Source organism: Motacilla alba, chromosome 2 (genome assembly GCF_015832195.1).
Source record: "Motacilla alba alba isolate MOTALB_02 chromosome 2, Motacilla_alba_V1.0_pri, whole genome shotgun sequence".
Lineage (NCBI taxonomy): Eukaryota > Metazoa > Chordata > Aves > Passeriformes > Motacillidae > Motacilla > Motacilla alba.
In genome coordinates, this window is record NC_052017.1 from 146,302,242 (window position 1) to 146,324,193 (window position 21,952).

A 21,952-nucleotide genomic window follows, 5' to 3' on the forward strand; every position below is an offset into this window, starting at 1 on the left:
ACACTTTCAGGTCAATTTTTCAAAAATATTTGTCTGTTTGGAGTATTGAGAATTGGTAAGGTGGTACTTCTTGGTGGAGAAAAAGGGAAAGCAGGACACAAATCAAAGTCCGGAGTAATTTATTTAGTTATATGCCATGCCAAAGAATTTATTTTTTTTTTCTTAATGTTCATCCAGCAAAACAATTTCCTTGGCCTGTAAGGTAAACAAGTAGGCAAGCTGGAAGCAAATGAGTATTGCAGTACATGGGAGTGAGGCATAATGGGTTGAAAAATTACCAAAAAAGCCAATTGCAGCTTTCCCTAGTAAAGAATAATTCTGTTTCACAATGGTAATGTAGTCAAGTGGTGTGTAGACTACTGCAAAACACTGCAGAAGAGATCGAAATTTATATTCTTTCTGAGATTGGATTTATCAGGCATCTTCAATGTTGTAATTCACCCTCTAAGTCTCTGTTGGCATTAATGCTGCCAAGATTTACCCCATGCATACCATGTTCTTTAATTTGTCCTCTTCTGCACTGTTCTGGTCTCCATTTTCCCCTCTTTCATACAGTGCAGAACACCAAGAGAAAACAGCTAATCCTAACTGTTTCTGAGCATTGCTCTCTCTCACAGTGTTCTGAGGAATGATCAAAACCAGATAGTTTAAATACATGTTTTTAAGATAAGTTCCTGCAGTTTTTCAGCTTGTGCCTGTAGCCTGGAAATCAGTGAATCACTGTATGTTCATTACTTCTGTGAATCCTTGCCCCAGAATTTATATAGTAGCTTAAAATCTTATGGTAGACACTTACTGGGTCATAAGACAACTCAGCCAAGGAGCTAATTATACAAATTATAACTGTGAGATGGCATCTTCACTTCCCTGCTCCTCTGGCTATTCATGCTTGGGTCCCACGGGCTCAGCCCACTGCCTGCTGCCAGCAGACACCATCACATGGTGACATTAACAAGCCATGCTGCTGAAGAGCACCAGGGGCCAAAGCCCCACAAATCCACTCAGAAAGGCATTTCTAGAGTTTAAATTCAGGCTATGTCTGCCTTAACTCAGCCCTGTAGGAGGGGTGCTGAGGGCAATGGAGTTTGTGCTGTTATGAGCTGTACATGAATGAGCAGAGAGCATAATTTCTTCACAAGCCCAAAGCAGTCTTCAGTCATGGTATCTATTAAAAGACAGGAAGCTGAATTTCGTGGGGGTATAAAATCTGCATGACAGCAACTTGTGCACAGCAAGCCTTGTCCTCTCTCTCCTTTTTATTGCTCAAAAATGAGGAGCATAATCTGGAACAGAAATCCTATAAGGGGGAGCTGAGGGAGCTGGAGGGTTTGGTCTGGAGAAAAGAAGACTCAGGGGAGATCTCATCATTCTCTGCAACAACCTGAAAGGAGGTGGGGGTCAGTCTCTTCTGCCAGACAACTTGTGACAGGACAAAGGGAAATTACCTTGAGTCAGAGGAGTTTCAGGTTGAATATAAGGGAAAAAAATGTCTTCCCTGAAAGAGTGGGTAAGCATTGGAACAAGCTCCCTGGGGAAGTGGTGGAGTCACCATCCCTGGAAGTGTTCAGAAAACAAGCAGAAGTGTCACTCCACTGTATGGCTTAGTGGGCAAGGCAGTGTTCAGCCCAAAGATTGGAGTTGATCTTGCAGATTTTCCAGATTTTATGATTGCATGATTCTGTGAAAAGTCCCCAGCCACCAGTCTTGTCTTGTCTTTAGGGAAACACACCTTGCTAAAAATGCATAGGAGTAAGAATGAAATATACATTTCAAATTACAAATACATAAATACATTCCAAATATATTAATGTTCACAGATATTCCTGCTCATGCACCCTGACTCAAGACAAACTAATTATCAGCACTGAGGACGTGAGTGACCACACCACAGGGGCTCCTGGGCTCCAGTACAGCTCTCCTGTGATTTGACTGAGCCACACAGCCCCCTCTCTTCCTAAATTTTACACAGGATATGGATAAACTGTGGACCATGTGGCAGGTCATCAAGGCTTCCTGCACAACCTGTCAGTCCCGTGTTACAGACAGAATTCTTTCTGCTCACATTTGGTTGGTCACCACCAAGGGATTGCCTAGCACCAACTGCAGCTTTCCCTCTGCTGAATTATTGTAACCTATGGGGGGGTTTTGCCTCTGTTGCTGAAAACATCTAGTGGGAAGCAAACATTGCTAATGCTGTCAGTTCCCAAAGTTTTATCGTAAATCCTGTACATTTAATAAAAACAAAAAGCCATGTGTGTCGGAAGATAAATACTGCCTCCTATTTATTCTGTGTACTTACATATTTTATATATTTTATTACTGCATGAATTCACAGATTTTACTTTATGAATTTACATAACCATTTCCAAAATATATTCTCAGTTTTCACAGATCCTATGAACCCGATAAGGGAAAGATTAAAAATACTTCTTTTAAAATGAACTCATGAATTCCACTCATTTTGTAGTCATTCCTGCTGGTGAGGTGGGAGTTTATTCACTATTTTATATCACCCATGTTTTGCTGTAATGCTATTTTAATAGGAGTGTCTTACTGAAACATGCACAGCGATTTAATTAGCCCTATTCCAGGTATCCACATACTGAGAGAGATCAGTGGCATGAAAAAAACCCCACATTATGGCCTGTGTACCTTTAAGTTCAGTCCCATTAAATAATGCTCTCTTGCAGATCTATGAAATCAATTAGGAAGTACTCGCAAAGATAGCCAAGGAGAAACTGTTTAAAGCCTTAATGGCTTAAATATCCCTTGTCTTGATGTTAGCCCTCTAAAGCTATTAGAGCCCAGTCTGGATTGCATTAGCACCATGAAAGTCAAGTGCTAATCCTGTAACTGCCCTGCCAGCCTCGCCTCTCCCCTGCCCATGTGTCTACGTGAATTGTTTCCAGAAGAAGTGAAAGAATCTTCAGTATTTTCTCAATGCTGAAGATGCATGAGGGAGAAGAAAATACTATTTTGTAAAAAAAAGTAAATATAAAACATAGTTTGTTCTGAATAGGAGTAGTTTGGTTTTTTTTTTTTTTGTTATTGAGTGGGGTTTTTTTTGCCCCAAGAAAGTAAAGTTCTAGCTGTCTTCACAGGAGGATATTTCATTAGTATGAGACTACTTATGCCAGAAACTGCTGTAATTTGAGGACATTTCCAGAAATCTAAGGAACTCCGGGGGATTCTGGATATGCTAAGGGCAAATTACAGTGGAATATGTTGTAAAATAATACTTTTTTTCCTTGGGGATATTTCACAAGATGTTTTTCCAAACCTAGACTAAATTATTTATATATTCATTGATTTTCCAAGAAAATTTCTTTATTCAGCTTTTGAGTTTGGGATTTCTTTCTTTTTTTTTTTTTTTTTAGGCAATTTTCTCAGATTTTGGTGTAATTATTTGTGTTTTATAAAACCTGTATAATAATTTTGCATTTTAATTGAAATGGACTTCCAAATTGAACAATACTTTTTTATTTATTAAAAAAAAAAGAAAAACAAGAGAACTCTAAAGACATAAAGTAATATTAAACTGGAAAATTGTCAGCAAGGAACTACATAGAAGAGACATGCTTTCATATCAGATTGTGAGAATTTCTCCTGCTTTTCTGACAGACACAAACCCTTACCCAAACAGAGATGAACAACTGCTGATCATTAGGGAAAACCAGGTTTGGATCTCAATCCAGGCTCTCCTGCTCCCCACATAGTCCCCTTCTCCACCCTACCCCACCTCCAGCCATGTCACATTCCTCTGGGACCTGCTTACCTGTTTGTCCTGCAATGGTAGCAAAGAGCCTGTGGGGAATCCTGGATGGGATTTTCAGTCCAGCTCTTATCTGGTAATACCTGGAGAGAAAGGATGAAAAATTACACACTGCTTGATCCGACCTGAAATTCTGTGAGAGCACATCCTGGGCATTTGCACCCAAAAGGGCTCAAGAGAACAGGCATGTTCAGGATCTTTTCTTCTGCTTTTTAGCTTTAATTAAAGTGGGTTTAATCTGACCCTTTTTATTTTACACCAGACAGAGTGGACACAATGGCCTGATGTGTGACTAATGAAGAAAGATTGTGAAAATCACTTGGCTTTCTGTAGGGAAAGGAGACATGGAGAAACTTCTATGATAAAACACCCTGATATCAGACAAGGAGTGACAAAAAATTATTACAAAATAAAACAAAACCAAAAAAACCAACCAAAGAAACAACAAAAAAAAATCTTGGTGGAATAACAAAACTGATAATCTCACATCTAGGAACACTACTGCATATATTATGCATAATAGTTATGACTCTGCTGTTCCATGGTGAGTCTACCTTATCAAGAAAATGTTAGCATTAATCATTTGCCCAGAGAAGGTGTGGAGTCTCCCTCACTGGAGATATTCCGGAACAGTCTGGACACAATCCTGTGCCACGTGCTCTGGGGTGGCCCTGCATGAGCAGGGAGGTTGGATCAGGTGGCCCACTGAGGTCCCTGCCATTCTGTGATTCTGTTCATCACATCTAAACCAGTTGTATTCTGGTTGTTTTTTATGCCATGGGGCATCCCTGCATTAGGTGAAGGAAGACAGAAAAAGAAAACATCAGCAATTTCACTGGTCTAAGTTATACACAGAGTCATATAATACCCTGCATTGGAAGGGACCCATAAGGATCATCAAGGCCAACTTCTGGCCCTGCACAGGACACCCCAAAAATCCCTCCATGTGTCTGAGAGAATTGTCCAAACACTCCTTGAACTCTGGCAGATTTGGTGCTGGGACCACTTCCCTGGGAGCCTGTTCCAGTCTAAACAGAGGGAAAAACTCATCCTAGTCCTCCTTCATCACCACTTCCATGGATGAGGAGTATGAGGCAGTGTTCAGTATAGTACTCAATCCAGGATATTGTGGCTCAGGATACCTCCACCTCTTTGCAGACCTCTCACCAACCTGCTGTAACACCATGTTGGTGTTTCAAAAGTCTTCCTTTCTCTGGATTTTCCCTCCTTTGGTCTCTTTATTTATAAAGTCCTTTAACACACTAGTGTTTACAGATAGTTTTGGCCTGACTTTTGTCCCAGCCTCTAAATGCAAGTCTTTTCCAACCTGAACCATTCTGTGACTTAATGAAAACACCAAGTTCTCTGTGAAGTCCTGTATGAACATCTCAGTTTACACCTACCAATAAAATCTTTCCAAAGTGTGTAAAAGTGTGTAATAGTGAATGACCTAGATCTGTCTTTCTGAGGTTAAAAGCAGAAGAAAGGAGTTTGATGGGGAGAAAACAAAACTAAACTAAACTAAACTAAAGAAGAACCACTCCAGAGACAAATGTTCCATGTCCTTCACAGCTGAAAGCCCATGTTACTCTACCTGCTTCAGCTGGCAGCTTCTTCCCAACTGGGATCTAATTCCAGCTCAACCTTTGACATTTCTAGGTATGTGTTTCAGTCAAGAGCTTGGGCATGAAAACTCTCTGTTTACATGTTAGTTTTCAGAAAAGAAAATAAAAGCAGTTCAAATTCTAAATACACACAGTATCTAGTTAAACATAACAGCAGTCAAATCTAAGCTACCTGATCTTTCTCTCTATTATGCTGTTCTTGCACTATGCAGACATTTTTAATTGATGGTATTGATCCTGCTTTTTTCCTAAAGCAAGTACAAAGCCTTAAGACCCTTTGAATTTTCATTATAGTTTTATGTAATATTTTTTTTTACTGACAAAAAATAGTCTGTGTGGACTACTCACAAAGTCTAATAACTTCCAAATACCAGTAACAGGGTATTAAAGTGATATTACACATTAGTGTAACAGGACACTCCTTTATATACAGATATTTAAGATTTACCATGTGCCCATTCCACTAGATCAGCTCCAAAGAACAATATTCTATAACTGTCTGGCCACTTCTTTTTAGATTTTTGATGCTCAGAATTGTGGTGGGTTATCCTTGGCTAACAGCCAAATTGCCAACCACATGAGCTCTCCCTCCCCCTCATCAACAGAACAGCAGGAGAAAATAGGCTGAAAAATAGGATGGGATAAAGATGGGGAGATCGCTTACCAGTTACTGCCACTGGCAAAACTGATTCAACTTCTGGGAAATTAATTTAATACATTCACAATTGGGCAGTAAGAAACAAACCCAGACATTAAAATAAAACCTCTCTTCAGCCCACTCCCTTCTCCCAGGCTTGTCTTCAGTCTTTTAGACTCCTCTCCTCCCAAGCAGTGATGGGGATGGGGATGGGGGTTAGTGTCAGTCCATAAAGGCACCTCTCAGCTGCTCCCTCCTCTTCACACATTCCCTGCTCCAGTGAAGATGCTTCTACAGGCTACAGTTCCTCCAGGGAATATCATACTGGGTACCTCCTACCACACTATGGGAATGTCAGCCTTCCCTCATTGTGTGTCTCATGTTCAGAAACATCCCACACAGCTCTACATGTTTCCAGTAGGAAACTGATTTCCAATGGCTCTCCTGATGCTTCTGATTAAGCCACCTAAAGCTGGGGAGATTATGCAGAGAGGCGTAGGATGACACTTTCATATAATGGAATCATAGAATCATGGAATGGTTTTGGAAGGGACCTTAAAGCCCATCTCATTCACCCCCTGACATGGGCAGGGACACCTTCCTCTAGACCAGGTTCCTCAGAGCTCCATCCAACCTGTCCCTGAACACCTCCAGCATCCAAAACCTTTCTGGGCAATGATGGCCATGCAGTCAAATCTCCCAGCAGACTTAGAGACATTCAGGTCCTGGAGGATGCTGGGCAGACATTTATTTCCTCATTGCCCAGACAATTCTGCCCTGGATATCAAAACCACATGAAGATACCTCACCACTGGTGACTTCATAACAAGGTTAGTTCCAACATTCATTATGTTCTTTGCCAAATGGACTAGGTGAAAGGACATAAAAGAAATAGGTCTTCATCTTATTTAAACCTTTCCCTATTCATCCCCTAAATTTTGGTAAATTCATTTGGACGGCAGAGATATTGTAGGGGTCACAAGTAGCTGTCTTCCTGTGTACCCACCAAACTGAACTGGTCAAAGCAAAAAATGCATAGCAAAGTCATAGAAAGCTAAGGAACTCTCAGACTAAGGTCCAACTCTGAGACTGAAGGCCCAGATATAAAGAGAATCCAGAGACCAGCAAGTTCTGCATTATTAAGGATTGCAGACAAAAGTGTAACTCATATTTTTTAAGTGACCAGGCATGTTTTAGTTCTTAATAAAAAGAATGGCAATTAACAGTCATCATTAAATTATTTATTGTGGATTGTTTGGCACCTAATGCCAAGAAGTCTGGCCTTCATAATGCAATGGCATAAAGGAGTTCTGGCATAAATCATCATGGAATTAGATAGATTCTTCCTAAGGGAAGACTTTGGAGAATGGTCTTCTAGTCAAAAGACAAAACAGGCTTCTGCATGTCCTGTTGTTGGTTCAGTTGTGCACATGAGGGCATTGCAAAGACTTGTACCTCAAGGTGCTCAGTTGGATTAATGGCAGAGGACTGAGATGTACAGGACACCAGGCCCCCCCAACACCTCAGGGATATTCATGATAGAGAAGAGTGAAAATGTTAAAGGCTCAAACTGGTAGATTGAATTAAAAATTACAGAGAAATATTAGTGCTCACAAATTATCAGTTTAGTCTTTAAAAAAAAAAAAACTTTTCCTGAAAATCTCTTCAGTGAGAGTTTCAGGCAAAATGTTAACAACTCCAGAGGAGGTAAATAACAGAGACAAATATCACAAGCAGTATGTAAAGAAAGAACAGCTTCACCTTGGATGGACAGAAAAACCCAAGGACATCCTTATTTGAGTTTCACAAGAATGCTTATTGTCAAATTAAAATAAGCAACCTCCATACAGGAAACATAATAAAACGTTTGGGTTAGGTTTTTGTTGTTGTTGTTGTTGGGTTAGGTTTTTTTCCTATTTTTAAGCCACATATCAATATTTAAATCATTAGACAGGCAAACATTATCCATTTCTCCTCAGAGCTTTCCCTAAGCCTTTGTAAGCAGGGAGGAATTGCCAAACAGTGACTTTACAACCAAGCAAAAGCAAAAATATGAAGGTTCTTGCTCCCAGACTGTGAAGCTGGATGTTACTCATAATAGCTCGTGCATTGTGAGGAGGGATCAAAACACAGGAAATCAAAAACACAGGAAATCAAACATGTTATAAAATACACTGCAAGATGCAGAGTCCCACACAATTTCTTCAGCAGTAAACACACATACATGTCTCTATTTTCCCATCCCACTGTGCCACACGTCTTTGTTGCACCAGTCTGAGTGACCAACATAAAAACTGAGACCAGCATATAAAATGAAGCCATGTTATTTTGAGCATAAATAAAACATTTTTTCAGTGCCTCCACAAAAACCCACACTGTTGGGTGACTGAGTACTGTCCTCAGTCCCTGCTAAGGGATAGGACAAGGAGGAATGGCTTCAAACTTGAACAGAATGTATTCCAGTCAGATATTAGTAAGAAATTCTTTACTCAGGGGGTGGTGAGGCCCTGGCACAGGTTGTCCAGAGAAGCTGGGGGTGCCCCATCCCTTGAAGTGTTCAAGGCCAGGTTGTATGTGGCCCTGAGCCACCTGGGATAGTGGAAGGTGTTTATGCCCTGGCAAGGGGTTGGAACGAGATGATCTTGAAGGTCTCTTCCAACCCAAACCCTTCTATGATTCTGACAGGATGGCAGAAGGAAAATGGTTTTTTTGGAGTACTAAGACTCATCTGTTCCAGTGAGGCACTCTGAGCTATAAATTACATAAATAATGCTGAGAATCAACAGGGATACCTGACCATACAGTGTGCCTTGTTTTCCTCAAAACAAAGTGAACTATCTCCAGCTGGTTTTAAATACTCTTATCAAGGAGTGGCCTCATAGTCTGGTCATGCTCACCAGACTCTTCCAGTCCCCTCAAGGTAAAGAGGGATCAGTTTTGTCTCCTGAGCTCTCCTAGAGTCTGTATAACCTGTTCTCACCTGAGAGGAACATTTTCTGTGTGGACCCTGCAGCAGCAGAGCCCTGAGGGTGGGATGCTGCTTGGGCGGGGGCAGTTCCAGGGACATGGCTTCTCCTTCTTTATGTAAGAGGCTCTCTCACTGAATTTCAGGCTTGAGGAGAAATCCTACAGACAACTTCATCTCTTCCCAGCTGAGCAACCCTCTCCAAAATTATGTGAAGCATAAACGTAAAAACTGCAAAGAACAGAACACGATGTGGAGATCAAAACCTATACTTAAAACTGGAGAATCAGACTGAGTTATATATTGCAAAGGCCATCAAAATATTTACAGGAGGTCCTCCACCACAAATGTGTAGGAAAGCACTGCCTGATAGTGATACGGAGCTGACAGTAATGATAAATGAGATATTGCCTCCAAAAATAACAATCTATTTTTCTTAGACAACCTTGGTAGAAGTGGCATGTGAATTGGACACTTGGTAATACAGACATACAACAAATCCACAAAATTACAGAAGGGCTGGCAAAGAGCAGAAGCTGAACAGTCATTTTGCAAAGGGAGTGGAATGGACATCACTTGTCTCCCTGAGTGTGGCCCCAGAAATACATAAGGCTTTACAGTAGATTTTAAGGAAAAGAATAATTAGGGAATAAATGAGAAACTGCAGCACAATTCCTGTTTTACTGCAATTAGGCTGAGTCTGGCTCATTAGAGTTAGGCTAGGCAGTACCTCTTTTTGAGTAAACATCTGGTTTGTCGTTGGTTTTTTTCCACTTTTTAAAGGAAAGATGGAAAATTGCCAGCTAATGTGATGCAGGCACTGTGAAGGGAAGATCAGGAAACAGCAATCTGTTTTAAGAACTAAAGGAACTTGGTACACTTAACTCAGCAAAACAGAGCAATCAGATCCCCTCTCCATCTATAAATATATTGGGAGGAAAATAATCAGGAAGAAAGAAGACTGAGGTACAGGAAAGTACAACATTGGCACAAGAACAAACACATATAAACTGCCCATGAATAAATCCAGTATTGACATAAAAATTGCAGCGGGCAAAGGAGCAAAACCGTGTAAAAAAATAATCAAAAGAGCTCCTACCAGAAACAGGAACAAAAATGCCAATTTGTTTTTAGGGGAAGCTCAGTAAATTTCCAAATGATTTATAAGACATGGATCCTTTTTATTTGCAGTACAATTTTATTTATGCAGGCAGTGCATATTACACCAAGTCCCTTCTCTCTTGCAAGATAAACTGCATGGGTCACCCTAGCAGCAATGAATTTGCCATCCCCACCTTCACTGGCTATTTGTGAATTTCTAATCTTTAAAATTAAACCATTCAAGTGGCTTCTTTGTTTTCCTGTGGCTGGGTGCACATTAAGCCCTGCTGACCTGCACTGACTCTGCTCGCCCGCTGGCTCTGGAGCCTCCCTCAGGAGCCTGGCTGCACTGACAGATGTGCTGGGTGACAATCCCTGCCCTTGCCTCCCCCTGCACGGGCAGAGCTGCTGACACCTCTCAGTCTCTTGACACTGAGGTTCTCAGACCTCCTCTCCTAATGTTAGGGTAATAAAATATTTTTATTACAGAAAACTCACCATGTCATCTGTAATGATCTAACCATAGCACGGGGCAGTACCTTATTCTAGCGCATTTACATCAAAACCAACGGAGAGCAGAGTGGTACCAGCCCTGTTACTGATGCTCTGGACTCCATCCTTCCTTTCTTTCCTCCTCTCCCATTAATACCAGAATATCACAGCTCTCATCTAGTTGCTGCCTACTTGTCTTCCCCTGTGATTGGCTTGTAATGACATTGTTAAGCCCAGGTTAAAAAGGGTTGACTGGTTTGAGAGAAGCAATTTGTAAGATAATATTGATGCATCACACCACCAAACCAGATCAGTCCCACCAGGAGCACTGACCAGACTGCTCCTCCCTGATCATCCCTGCAGCACAGAAATCAAAACCTTTGGCTCAGTAGCAGTGTCACAGGAGCCAGACAAGTTCAAATTCCACCTGCTTTGATTTATACCTTCAAGGCTTAAAATTCCATCCCAGGTTAGGCTGCATTTAAATAAACAATCCTTAAGCTAATACATCCAGCAAACAAACAAGCTGTGTGCTGAGCCTGATGAGTCAGCCTGGAGCTCCAGCTGCTCCTCAGACCAGGGTTGGAGCTGTTCTCCAGGAACCCCTGGATATGAGCAAATCTTCTCCATTGAATTACTGCTTCCAGGGAGCCAAGGACTGCAGCACACTGTTTTGAGAGTCAGTGAGAAAAAGCCTAAAAGCCTGACAGGCAAAGAAAAAGATGGATGTCTTCATGAAAACAGCAATAGAGGAGAGCTCAAAATCTCATGGAAAGGCTTAACTTCATGGGCTTTGAACTCCAGGTCTTCAGATGTTAAAAACTTCATTCTCTCTCTAACAGTATTAAGAGACCTTTCTGTTCTGTGCTGATGATCCCCAGCAGAGGATTGCCAGGTGTGTTACCATCTGAGGGCTTCCTGATGGATATTCCAGAAGTTATGCAGGACAGAGCAAACACCTGCAACCACAAGGCTGATTTCCAGAAAAAAAAAAAAAAAAAAACAAACAGTAATCTATAATCTGCCAAACACACTATTACTTTCCATACAAACATTGGGGACCAAAGCTTAAAAATAAAGCTTTCTATCTGGTTAGCTTTCTCCTGAAAAAGTAAAAACTGAAAAGCAATACCCATTGTGGAAGTATAGGGAGAACACCAGGGCAAGGAAGGCAAGCAGACCATTGTTTATTTCTCTTTTTCCTTTAGTGAAACAAGTCAGAAGTGTAGCCAAAAAAAAATCTGTAAGTTTGCATAAAACGATGTAGAATTTTCCTTGTTTGTGGTGATAATGTTTAAGGTTACATATCTAACAGAGTCAATAATATTTGGTGGATCTCTAAAGTGCATGAGTCACACAGAAGTGCACTATGTAAATCCATCCCTATTTTGTATGTAAATACTTTGGTGGGTTCTTTGGCTATTCAAGTGGAAGAGCAAGGAAAATCATGATAATTTTTCACCTAAGATTGGAAACAGAGAGATAAATCAGAGTGTGGAGCATATCAGGAAAATTACCACATTTTTATATGTACAAGCACAATGTGCAATACCATGTGCATGAGGAAGCCCTACAATATGACCACAAAATATTTCAGACATATCTAAAAAATCCAGACATTTCTCAATTAAATATTATTTGAAGAAAACTTAATTGAAGAAGAATATTAATTTTTATGACCTAAATCCACCTTAAGCTTCTGGCAAGATCTAGAATAACCCAGAAAAAAAAAAGGGAGTGAGTGTGGGACACAGGACCTAGCAGCAGGCAGGAGATGCTTGTTCACAGAAGTCATCACCACTATTAGCATTTTCTTCTCACCTTTCTGGAAATAGAAAGAAAACCTCAGACAGCCCAGGGAATCTTACAATCACTTTGGAGGCTATTAGAGGTAGGAGAGGAAGGCTTTTCTCAACCCTCAGTGTTACACACACAGTGACAGGTCTGTCTGGCAACTCCCTCTGTGGTGCCCAGAGCTGCTGTGCCAGGGCAGGTCAGTCAAACACAGCTGCAGTGCTCCAATTCAGACTCCACAACCATTTATCACATCAAGTTTCTACAATTCTCATCAGTTTTATTCTCAAGCTCTTTAACTTTTGATGAAGGTAGGTCTAAAATTAATAGTGAGGGGACAGTGAGCCATACCCTCCTTGCAGTGCAGTAACAAACTGGTCTCTCAGTAAAAGACAAAGTGGGTCTGTGAAAGCAAACTCTTCACCTACCAGGAGTCTGCATCATGCAGATAAGATGAAATTGTTCTATTGTAACAGTGTGGCAACCTTTTATTTATTTTTTCTTATTTCTATTATGATAGAAAATCCTGGTTTAAAACCAGATGCTGCCTAGTTCTGCAGGCTTGAGAAGTGCTTGGTGTCCTTATCCAAGCAAACAGTACACATGAACAGTACTTCAATATCTTCAGAAGGTGCTCAGCATATCCCTGGATCAAACATGGATACTTATGTCCTGAGTCCGGGATTTAGGGCTGAAAGTTCTCAGGAACACAGTGCTCTGGGCATAATGCTGAAAAAAATCTACCCAACTTCTGGCAGAAGAGCTCTAGTGTCCACTAAAGTATTTCTGTGCATCACCAGAGGAGAGCCTACACTTGGCACTTGATGCTTTTCAGGCAAGGATTTCATTTGGATCCAGTAAGCCACAACCTTGATCATTTTTATACATCCAGCTTCTTGTAGTTTCATCAGATCATCTCTGCTCAGCAGAAACTTGCAATCCCACAAGCCATAAAATCTCCAGCCCATGAAACCCTGCAGTTCTCTGACAATTACACCAACCAGCTCTCTTTACATCTCCTTTTATGCTCACCTCAGGGGCTCCTGCCCTTTTATGCTCATCAAGGTAGCAATGCTGTTTTTTATTTAGTCCCATATTCATATTTTTAAAGCAATTTGCCCTTTACTTCCCTTTCAGTCATCATAGCAAGGTAGGGGTGAAGAGGAGTGGGCAGTAGAATGGTGAATAAAGAATAAAACGATAGAAATGTGCTTTATTGTTGGAAAAGAAAGGCAGTGAAAGGAAAGGGCAGAAAAATTAGGACTCCAACGAGGATAGGAGCACTTATGTTCTTGTCTCAAAAGCAATAGGAAACCTTGAAAACATAATTTAATTTAGTCTCACAGTCAAGTAGTAACCTTTTCCAATCTGTTCTTATATCATATGAAGAGCTAAAGATGAGAGATTTTGTGCTTTTCTAACTGAAGCACCTGGAAGAACTTACATTCTGATTATACGAGAGAGAAAATTAACCCTCACCTGTTCTGGGTGCAATCAAGAGATTCTAAAAATAATTTAATATATATAAAATTAGCTGAATATTCCTGGAGATCAAGTCAAACCTTTATATTAAATGGAGTTTTTTAGTAGAATAAGGCAAACATCACGTCTCATGAAATTTCTAGTGTTTCTGTAATGCTTGGGGAGTGAAATGGATATATAGGTTTGGAGATGGGGTTATTTACACTATATATTGTTTTGTATCCCACTCCTGGAAACAGGAGAAAAAATGAAAATGATAGGCATGAAATGACTTCTCAGAAGCTGTCGCTTTAAACATTGTACAATTGTTTTTCATATCTCAGAATTTCTCAGAGGTTTGAAAGCCAAAGTGACCTTGAAACAAAAATGCAAACTACTGGGGACACAATGTCTAATCCAGCAGACCAAGGAAAGACTTTCACTTTATTCACAGCCTGATAATTTTCCAATCCCAAATGAATACAAACACTGAGTATCTTCTAGCCATTGACCCTGAATTAGATCCCAAAAGAAGCAGGTTTAGGGAAATGAGCAAAGTGGAGATGCGGAATGACCTGACACACGGTGAATCACAATCCCAGGACAAGTCACTTTACTTAGTTCACCCAGCAGATCCCTAAATTCTGCTGTCACTAAATTGGTCAGCTCAAATACCAGGAAGTCTCATACAGGCTGACCACTTGCTGTGGTGGAACAAAGCTGTGCAGATAGGTCAAGATGGGTGGTCTCAGACTCGTTTTGTCTCATGGCTAGGCCTGCACCTCTCACAACTGCAGGATGGTCTCCAGATCCATGATCCCAGACAGACATTGCTCTGTTATTGATCTGCCATCACTGGACTCAATTTCAGTCTTCAGTAAAAAGAGGAGCTGCATTATCTTACTGCAATTGGAGAGTGCCTCCACTAAGGCCTGACATTTGCTGGAGCCCAAGGGAATTCACACTCACTGGATTTTGAGGGCGTGGAGTATGACAAATAGTTGTAAAGATACAAATAGACTATACACCTTGAGGAAGATATTATGTTTATATCTATTTGTCCTATGAATATTTACAAGGACTTACTCATTAACAAAGGAGATATTTAGTGTCTTACAGAAATTAAGCTACTGGGAAGGTTGATTTTATAGACAAGTATAGCAACAGGAAAGAGACACCAGATTCAAAGGACTTACTTGCAAGAAAGGAGAACTGGTTCCACTAAAAAATACAAAATTCAGCATTTCTATCTGGGTCCAGCTCAATTCTTAAGGTGAGAAACCAGAAATTTTTTTTCAGAAGCACAAAGACACTGCTTCTGTGGTTTCTGCTGAAGTGCAGCTTTATTTGTTATGGGGTATTTTGAGGGGAATATGTTTTTTTATTCAACTCACAGAATAATAAAAAATCTCAGGTTGCAAGGTGGAAGGGACCCATCATGGGGTTCAAGCAATTATTGAGTCCAAGTCTCTCATAGGACTAACAAAAACTAATCCACATGACTGAGAGCATCATCCAGACACTCCTTGAACATCGACAGCCATTTCCTAAGATGGAAATGTGAAAATTTCCTAAGATATCTCATGTGAGTTTCAGAGAGGAATTTGATCCTGTTCTCTTTTGGATCCTGATTCCTAGAACTCATTACAACTCAACATCCTCCCGTTAAAGAGAAAAGGACTGAAATGATCCATTTCTTCTCAAAACTGGGTTGTTAATTCAGACAGACAGATTTATTTATGAGGGTAACCCCTTGGAGATGTAAACAGAGATTGACGTGTCTGTGTCATACATGTATAAAAAAAGAAACTGAAAAACAAACATTCTGAGAGACTAAAGACCTCAGTACAGAATCAGAAAAAAACCACTCAAAGAGCAACTAGTAAATGTGGACACTTTTCAGTGTCAGAATAGAATGTGGAGCATTCTACATGTTTGTACAAAACATAATTTTTTGATGTTTCACACAGCCTGTATGACTCCATAAGAAAAGAAAGTAGTGTGTCACAAAACTGTAACACCTCTGCTCCTGTTATAATTATTTCCTAGGACTGGCAGTAGAATTTTTAATGAAGGACAAATTAGAGTTTTATTGTCAGTGAAGAAAGGACCATTTGAGCTTGTCCTCTCAAATAATAAAATAGAATGTAGAACATGGAGAACAACTGCATAGAAACTAGGACTTAGCTAAATAATTATTGGAGCCTGTATATCTGAGAAAGCAAATTTCAGTCCTTGAAAAACAGTGGCGATTGATGCATAAACCAGCTTTTAAAAGGAAAATTTAATGGGGTGCAAGAAATTAAGGAGGAGGAAGAACAGTTAAAACTTAGGAGTAATATCAAAGACTTCTGGAATGCTTACAGAATATACAGTAGAATTTTTGCAAGCAGAAATAAAATAGAGAATTGATGAATACAATAAGTTTTTTATTAAGAAAGGAACAAAACCATCAAGACTTTGCAGCCTCTGACAAAGAAATAGAAACTGGTAGCACAGATGCAAGAACTGGAGAGTAGAATAATGAGGTCTTAGAGACTGTAAGCTGGTTGGAACAACAACCACAAAGAATTAAGAAAGTGGTAAGAGAATTACAAGAAAACGAAGAAAGATTACAACAGCAACAGTACAATAACCAGATTCAGATGTCTGCTTACAGTTTAAATTGGATGATACAAAGCATGGCTACCTACAGAAGGCAGCTCTGATTAAGTGCTAAAGGAACTGTTGGAGGCATAACAGGAAACAGTAGTGACCAAAGAGAGATTGCAGCCTTATTAGAAAAAAATAGAACCATATAGAGATAATTTGATCAGTAAAAATTAGGAAATATTACAGCAGAAGTGACAGTTAGAGATGCAGGAAAAGCACAGGATTTCCACCACCACTCAGCTTTGGTCAGAGAATGCACAGCTGGAGATGGACCTGGGTGCTCTGGGTTGGCCTTAGTCAGCTGCCAGCTTCCTCACTCCCCTGCCTCAAAAGAACAGTGGGAGAAATGAAAACAAAAAATGTTCTTGGCTCAAGATAAAGACAGAGCACTTACCATCACAGGGTAAACAGACATGGTTTGGGGAAAATAATTTATTTATATTTAAAAGCAGAGTAGGCTGATGATAAACAAAAATAAACCACTTTCCCTGCATCAACTCCTCTTTATTTTGAGGCTCAGCCAGCCATATTCTCTGATCCCTGACTCCTCTTCCTGCCTTTTTCCCAATCTCACCCCTGGTCCCTCATTCCCAGCTCCTCCAGCTTCTTGCCCCAGGTACTGTCTGTGTCTGGCACGGTGCAGCCCTGGGCTCTCCCCAGAGAGCCCCTCCCTGCTGTCCCTGCTTCCAGGACCTGCACAGAGACCCCAAGATTTTATATTCCAAAAACAGTTTCAGGAGACAGATTTGTGGTACAATGTCTGCATCACATTTCCTTGGCTAAACTTTCTCAAGAAATGGGTCATCTCTACCTCTACCCACTCACTCAAACAAAACTCATTGCTAAATGTGGGATTTTACCAATTCACCTATGTTTCTCATTGAAGTGCTGGCAGCATTGAAGGGACACTTCCCCCTCTACCAAGGATGAATACTCTGTTCTGAAAGCACACTCAGTGCTGGCACAAGCCTGACAGCTCTAGAGATGGAAATCTCATTTTCTGCTGAATGGATTCAGCACTAAGAACTGCACCAAAATTGCTTCACAATGTTTTTTGTCAACATGAGTCCTCAGTCCTTTACAGAAAATCTTTACAGATAGGTGAAAAGAGTTTTCATTCCCAATTGTATCATGAATCTGTCCCCTCTTCTCAAGCTCTGATCTCACTTTGAGCTAATCCTAAAAATATTAATATTAATAATGTAAGAATTCACAAAATCCTGTGTTTCAGAAATTTTGTCCCAGAAGAAATTATTCACAGATGAAAAAATAGAATCAGAGCAATACTGAACAACACAGCAGCAGAGACAAATGGTGATGTGCCCACCTGAGCTACCACCAAACTCTGGAAACACCTAGAGTGCGCAGCCACTTATCTTTGCAACCTCCAAGTTGCTTGCAAATCTGCTCTTGGCATGGGGCCCGGGGGGTATTTCCAAAACAGCTAGAAGTGAAACCCACACTTATCTTCTACCAGGTTCCAGATAAAAATGCTCTTCATAGAGTCACAGAGTCGTAGAACAGCCTAGAATGGAAGTGACCTCAAAAAATAATCCAATTCAGCCTTTTGTGGGAATGGAAACCAGGAGATCATCCAGCAGCCTTTCCTAAACCAACCGCATCTAGAAAACCTCCAGAGATGGGGACTCTATAATGACCCAACCCCTGAGGTTGTTCCAGTGAATGATTATTCTCACTGAAAAAATTTCTTTCTTCTAAGGGATGAAACCTTTTCTGGTGTAAATTGCCCCTTGTCTTCTCCATGTGGCTCCTCGTGAAGAGTCAGTGTGTCCTCTTTGTAGTTACACTGGAATACTTGCTGGGAGACTGTAATGAGATTCCCCCGAGCCTCCTCCTCTCCAGGGAGATGAAACCTTCAATCAGAAGTGATCTCCTGTCATTCCTCAGAGGTCAGGTCTTTGGTTATGTCATCCCAGGGTGAGGACTCTGTCAAACTTCTCACAGTTGCTGTTGCCTGCTGTTCCAGCCTGTTCAGGTCGCTCCTGACATGTCCACCTCACCACCAGCTTGGAGTCCTCAGCCAACATGGTGAGGGTTCAGTCAATCTGGCCATCCAGCTCATTTATGGATTTGCCACCTACCTTAGAGAATGAAAAATCTCACTGGCTCCCTTTAACAGTTTTTCTACTATCCTTAATTTTTCAGTGCCTGATCTCAGTGGATTTTGTACCTTGCTAATTTGGCTAGCAGAGAATCTTGAAAAAAAAAAAAAAGATATTATCTTCCACCAGGCTAATCTTGGGATTGGACCATCCTAAAAGGCTTTACCATCAACTGAGTCCTGCTTCAGAGTCCTGAAGCAGGGCAGCAGGTCAAGAGTTAATTCAGCATTTCTTCTAATGAGGGAAGCAGTAGGACCTGAGAACATGAGGAAATTTTAATTTTAATTTTTACTGGCAAGATGATAGAATAGAAATTGTTCAGCCTTGAGAAGACAAGGCTCCAGAAGACTCCATTGCAGCCTTCCAGTTTCTAAAGGGGGCTTATAAGAGAGTGAGGGATTTTACACACCAGCAGATAGTGACAGGATATGAGATTTTAAACTAAAGAGGAGAGGTTTAGATTAGGTATTATGAAGAAATTCTTCATTCAGAGGGTGGTGAGGCCCTGGCACAGGTTGCCCAGAGAATCTGTGGATGCCCCATCCCTTGGAAGGGTCCAAGGCCAGGATTGGAGCAACCTGGAAGGTGTTCCTGTCCATGGCAGGGCAGTTGCAAAAAGATGAGCTTGGAAGTCTCAAACCATTCTATGATTTAGCATTCTTTCTTTATACTTTATAAGCTTTTAAGTGATTGAGCTACCCAGGGCTATTCCTCTCTGAGAATCTTTCCACCTTGTCCTTTCCTCAAGCTCTAGTGGGTCTATTGCATCAACTTATCTCTTTCCACTGCTTCACAGAGTTTATCTTGTGAGGAGGACATGTGAGTTCTGGAAAAAGCTAAACCAAAGAGATTAAATGGGTCAACCAAAAAAATTACAAAATCAATTAAAAATCCACAGCTTTCTCAGTATTTGTGGTGGGTTTGGGTGGCAGACACCACTCCAAAAAGTCACATTATAATCTGACTTCTCATTTGTTGCAAGACATGCTTACGAAGATTTATCATGCACAGCCAAACAGGAACAAGAGATTACTAAACAACAGTTCATTTTTCAGCTGCATTTTATTTGTAATACCTTTTATTGGCAGATGTTATCCCCACAAATGAATTAATGTTCCACTGTAACAAAGTGGATGTGGATTGATGGGAGAAATTGATTTGTGTTTGTTAAAGTACTTTTGTTGCAGCAAGCACATTAAGTAATTAAAGTGCTAAAAGAGATCTTCCCATCCAGACACACAATATACTGAACTCCATTAATGCAAGGACAAAGGACAACTGTTTTTTTCACTGCATCTTGGGTGCATCCTATCTGCAGCATATGCACCATATAGCTTAACTGCATCCATAGATTTAAACAATTCCAAAACCAGTTAATACAGCAAGGAAACTCTAAATGATTACATGTCCAAAAGAGAGTAATTATTTTGAGTTGACAGCATAAGCCATCTTAAAAGGATCTGATCAAGAGATTGTGTGCAGTTTTTCATTCTGAAAATTAGACTTTGGGACATTTTAAGCTGAATACAAAGATATCTGATAAAAGAAAGTCAAAACAAACCTTTCCTATACACAGTAATATTTTCTACTATCACAGCATCTGAGCATTTGTAATTGTACCCTATAAAGGACAATCTTCTGAGATATTATTACTACTCCTATGGTTGTAGATAATAGTTGATGAGCTAAAAGGTCATTCAAGCCCACCTCAGGTAATTTCTCAAACCCACTACTCATTCCAACAAATAGCAACAGTCAGATGCTGTATTTCAGCTTGGAACAGTTACATTAAAAATGCACCTTACAAAAGTGCAGTGAAGTGTATGAACAGTATTGCCAAGGGACAGGATTGCTTCAAATATGGGACAAGAAAATAGAGGTAAACCACATCTCCTGGACATCAGGCAGTGCCTCCTCTCTGAAATAATGTGGACATAACAATGAGAGAAAATATTGCTGTGGAGTTTTTTTCTTCATCTAACACTTCTGAGGGCTACTCAGATGTTAGTGATGAGTATCATATAAAAATCTCATACAGAATGGGATTAAAAAGAAAAAAAAGAAAACAAAGCTTGTTGCCTGGTGTGTTTATGTGCATGTTTATGTACATGTTTGTAACTAAAGAGTTTGTAGTTGAATCTTTGGTAATGTCTATGCTTTATATGCCCATCCTTCCCCTTTCTTTTAAAACCATATTTCATGGAGTGAGGCAATTTGACAAGAAAGTCTTGTACTACTTACAATTAATCTTTGAATGCTCACAGTTGCTATGAAAACCATGGCAGGCTGTACCCCCAAAGCTCCAAAACCAATTAAATATGTAACAGTTCAAAAAATATATATTTTAAAAATACTAAATCCAGGTCCCATTCACTTATTAAACAATTCATTCCTGTTCAATCAGTTATGGAGGAGTGGAAAGGAAGTGTGTTCTTTGCAAGCACTTATGTAAAAAAAAAAAAAAAAGAAAAAGAAAAAGCCCAAACTGGGCTAAAAGTTGCATTTGGCTAGCCAAAAATTAAACCTTTGCCCCTTAACATCTACATAGTGTCTCCTCTGCAGAAAGCAAACATCACCCCAGTTTAAGTGGCATTTATCTCGTTGCCTTGATGACTTTCTGAGTGAATTATGTCAGAAAGTAGCTTTGATCTCACATCACATGATTTATATTTATACACAGCTATACCTGAGATGTTGACTAGAGCTCCTAGCACAGAGAGTTACAGATGGACTCATGTCTGCTGCCGGGAATCACTAAGCTCTCTGTAGTGTAAGTTGTGGAAGGAAGCCTAAGCCCTCAGGCTTGTGAAAGGATTTATGTGTATGTGCTGCAACATTTTATTACTTAAGAACAAGTGAAATGACACAGTTCTAAAGCACTGATCTTAACTAGAACAAGCCAGAAACATGGCATCGGCATAGCCTGTGTCAGGGCAATTATTCTTAACAAGAGAGAGTGCCAGACATGAGTGAATGAGAAGGTCTGGTAATAAAATAACTATGAAATGCTTCAAAAAACCCACTGTGTTCCTTGCATGCAATTTTTTAGGGAATGAGTATTTATTCTCCAAGTTTTCATGTGAGGGTGGTTGTGGTGGTTTTGGTTCTTCTGGCACTTTTCCTCTCCAAAGCACTCTGCAAACAACAACTAATAGAGGCAGCTGAAGTTACCTGTATTTGGAATTTGTTATCACATTGTTACATAGGTGGGCTGGAAATAGATGGTCTTTAAGGTCCCTTCCAACCCAAACCATTCCATGGCTCTGTAGCACACACTGTGTATATCCCTAGGGAAAGCATAGAGTGACCACCAGCAGCAAATCTTTTCTT

General features: G+C 40.3%; 1 protein-coding gene across 4 annotated transcripts in view; it reads right to left on the reverse strand.

Annotated features, from left to right (window-relative positions):
- Positions 1–21,952, reverse strand: part of FAM135B (family with sequence similarity 135 member B) — a 256,450-nt gene that overhangs the window by 101,579 nt on the left and 132,919 nt on the right. For all 4 annotated transcript variants that reach the window (XM_038124640.1, XM_038124650.1, XM_038124660.1 and 1 more), the window contains one exon: positions 3,776–3,855. In XM_038124640.1, the coding sequence (XP_037980568.1) occupies positions 3,776–3,855 (80 nt within the window). The remainder of the gene's footprint in view (positions 1–3,775; positions 3,856–21,952) is intronic.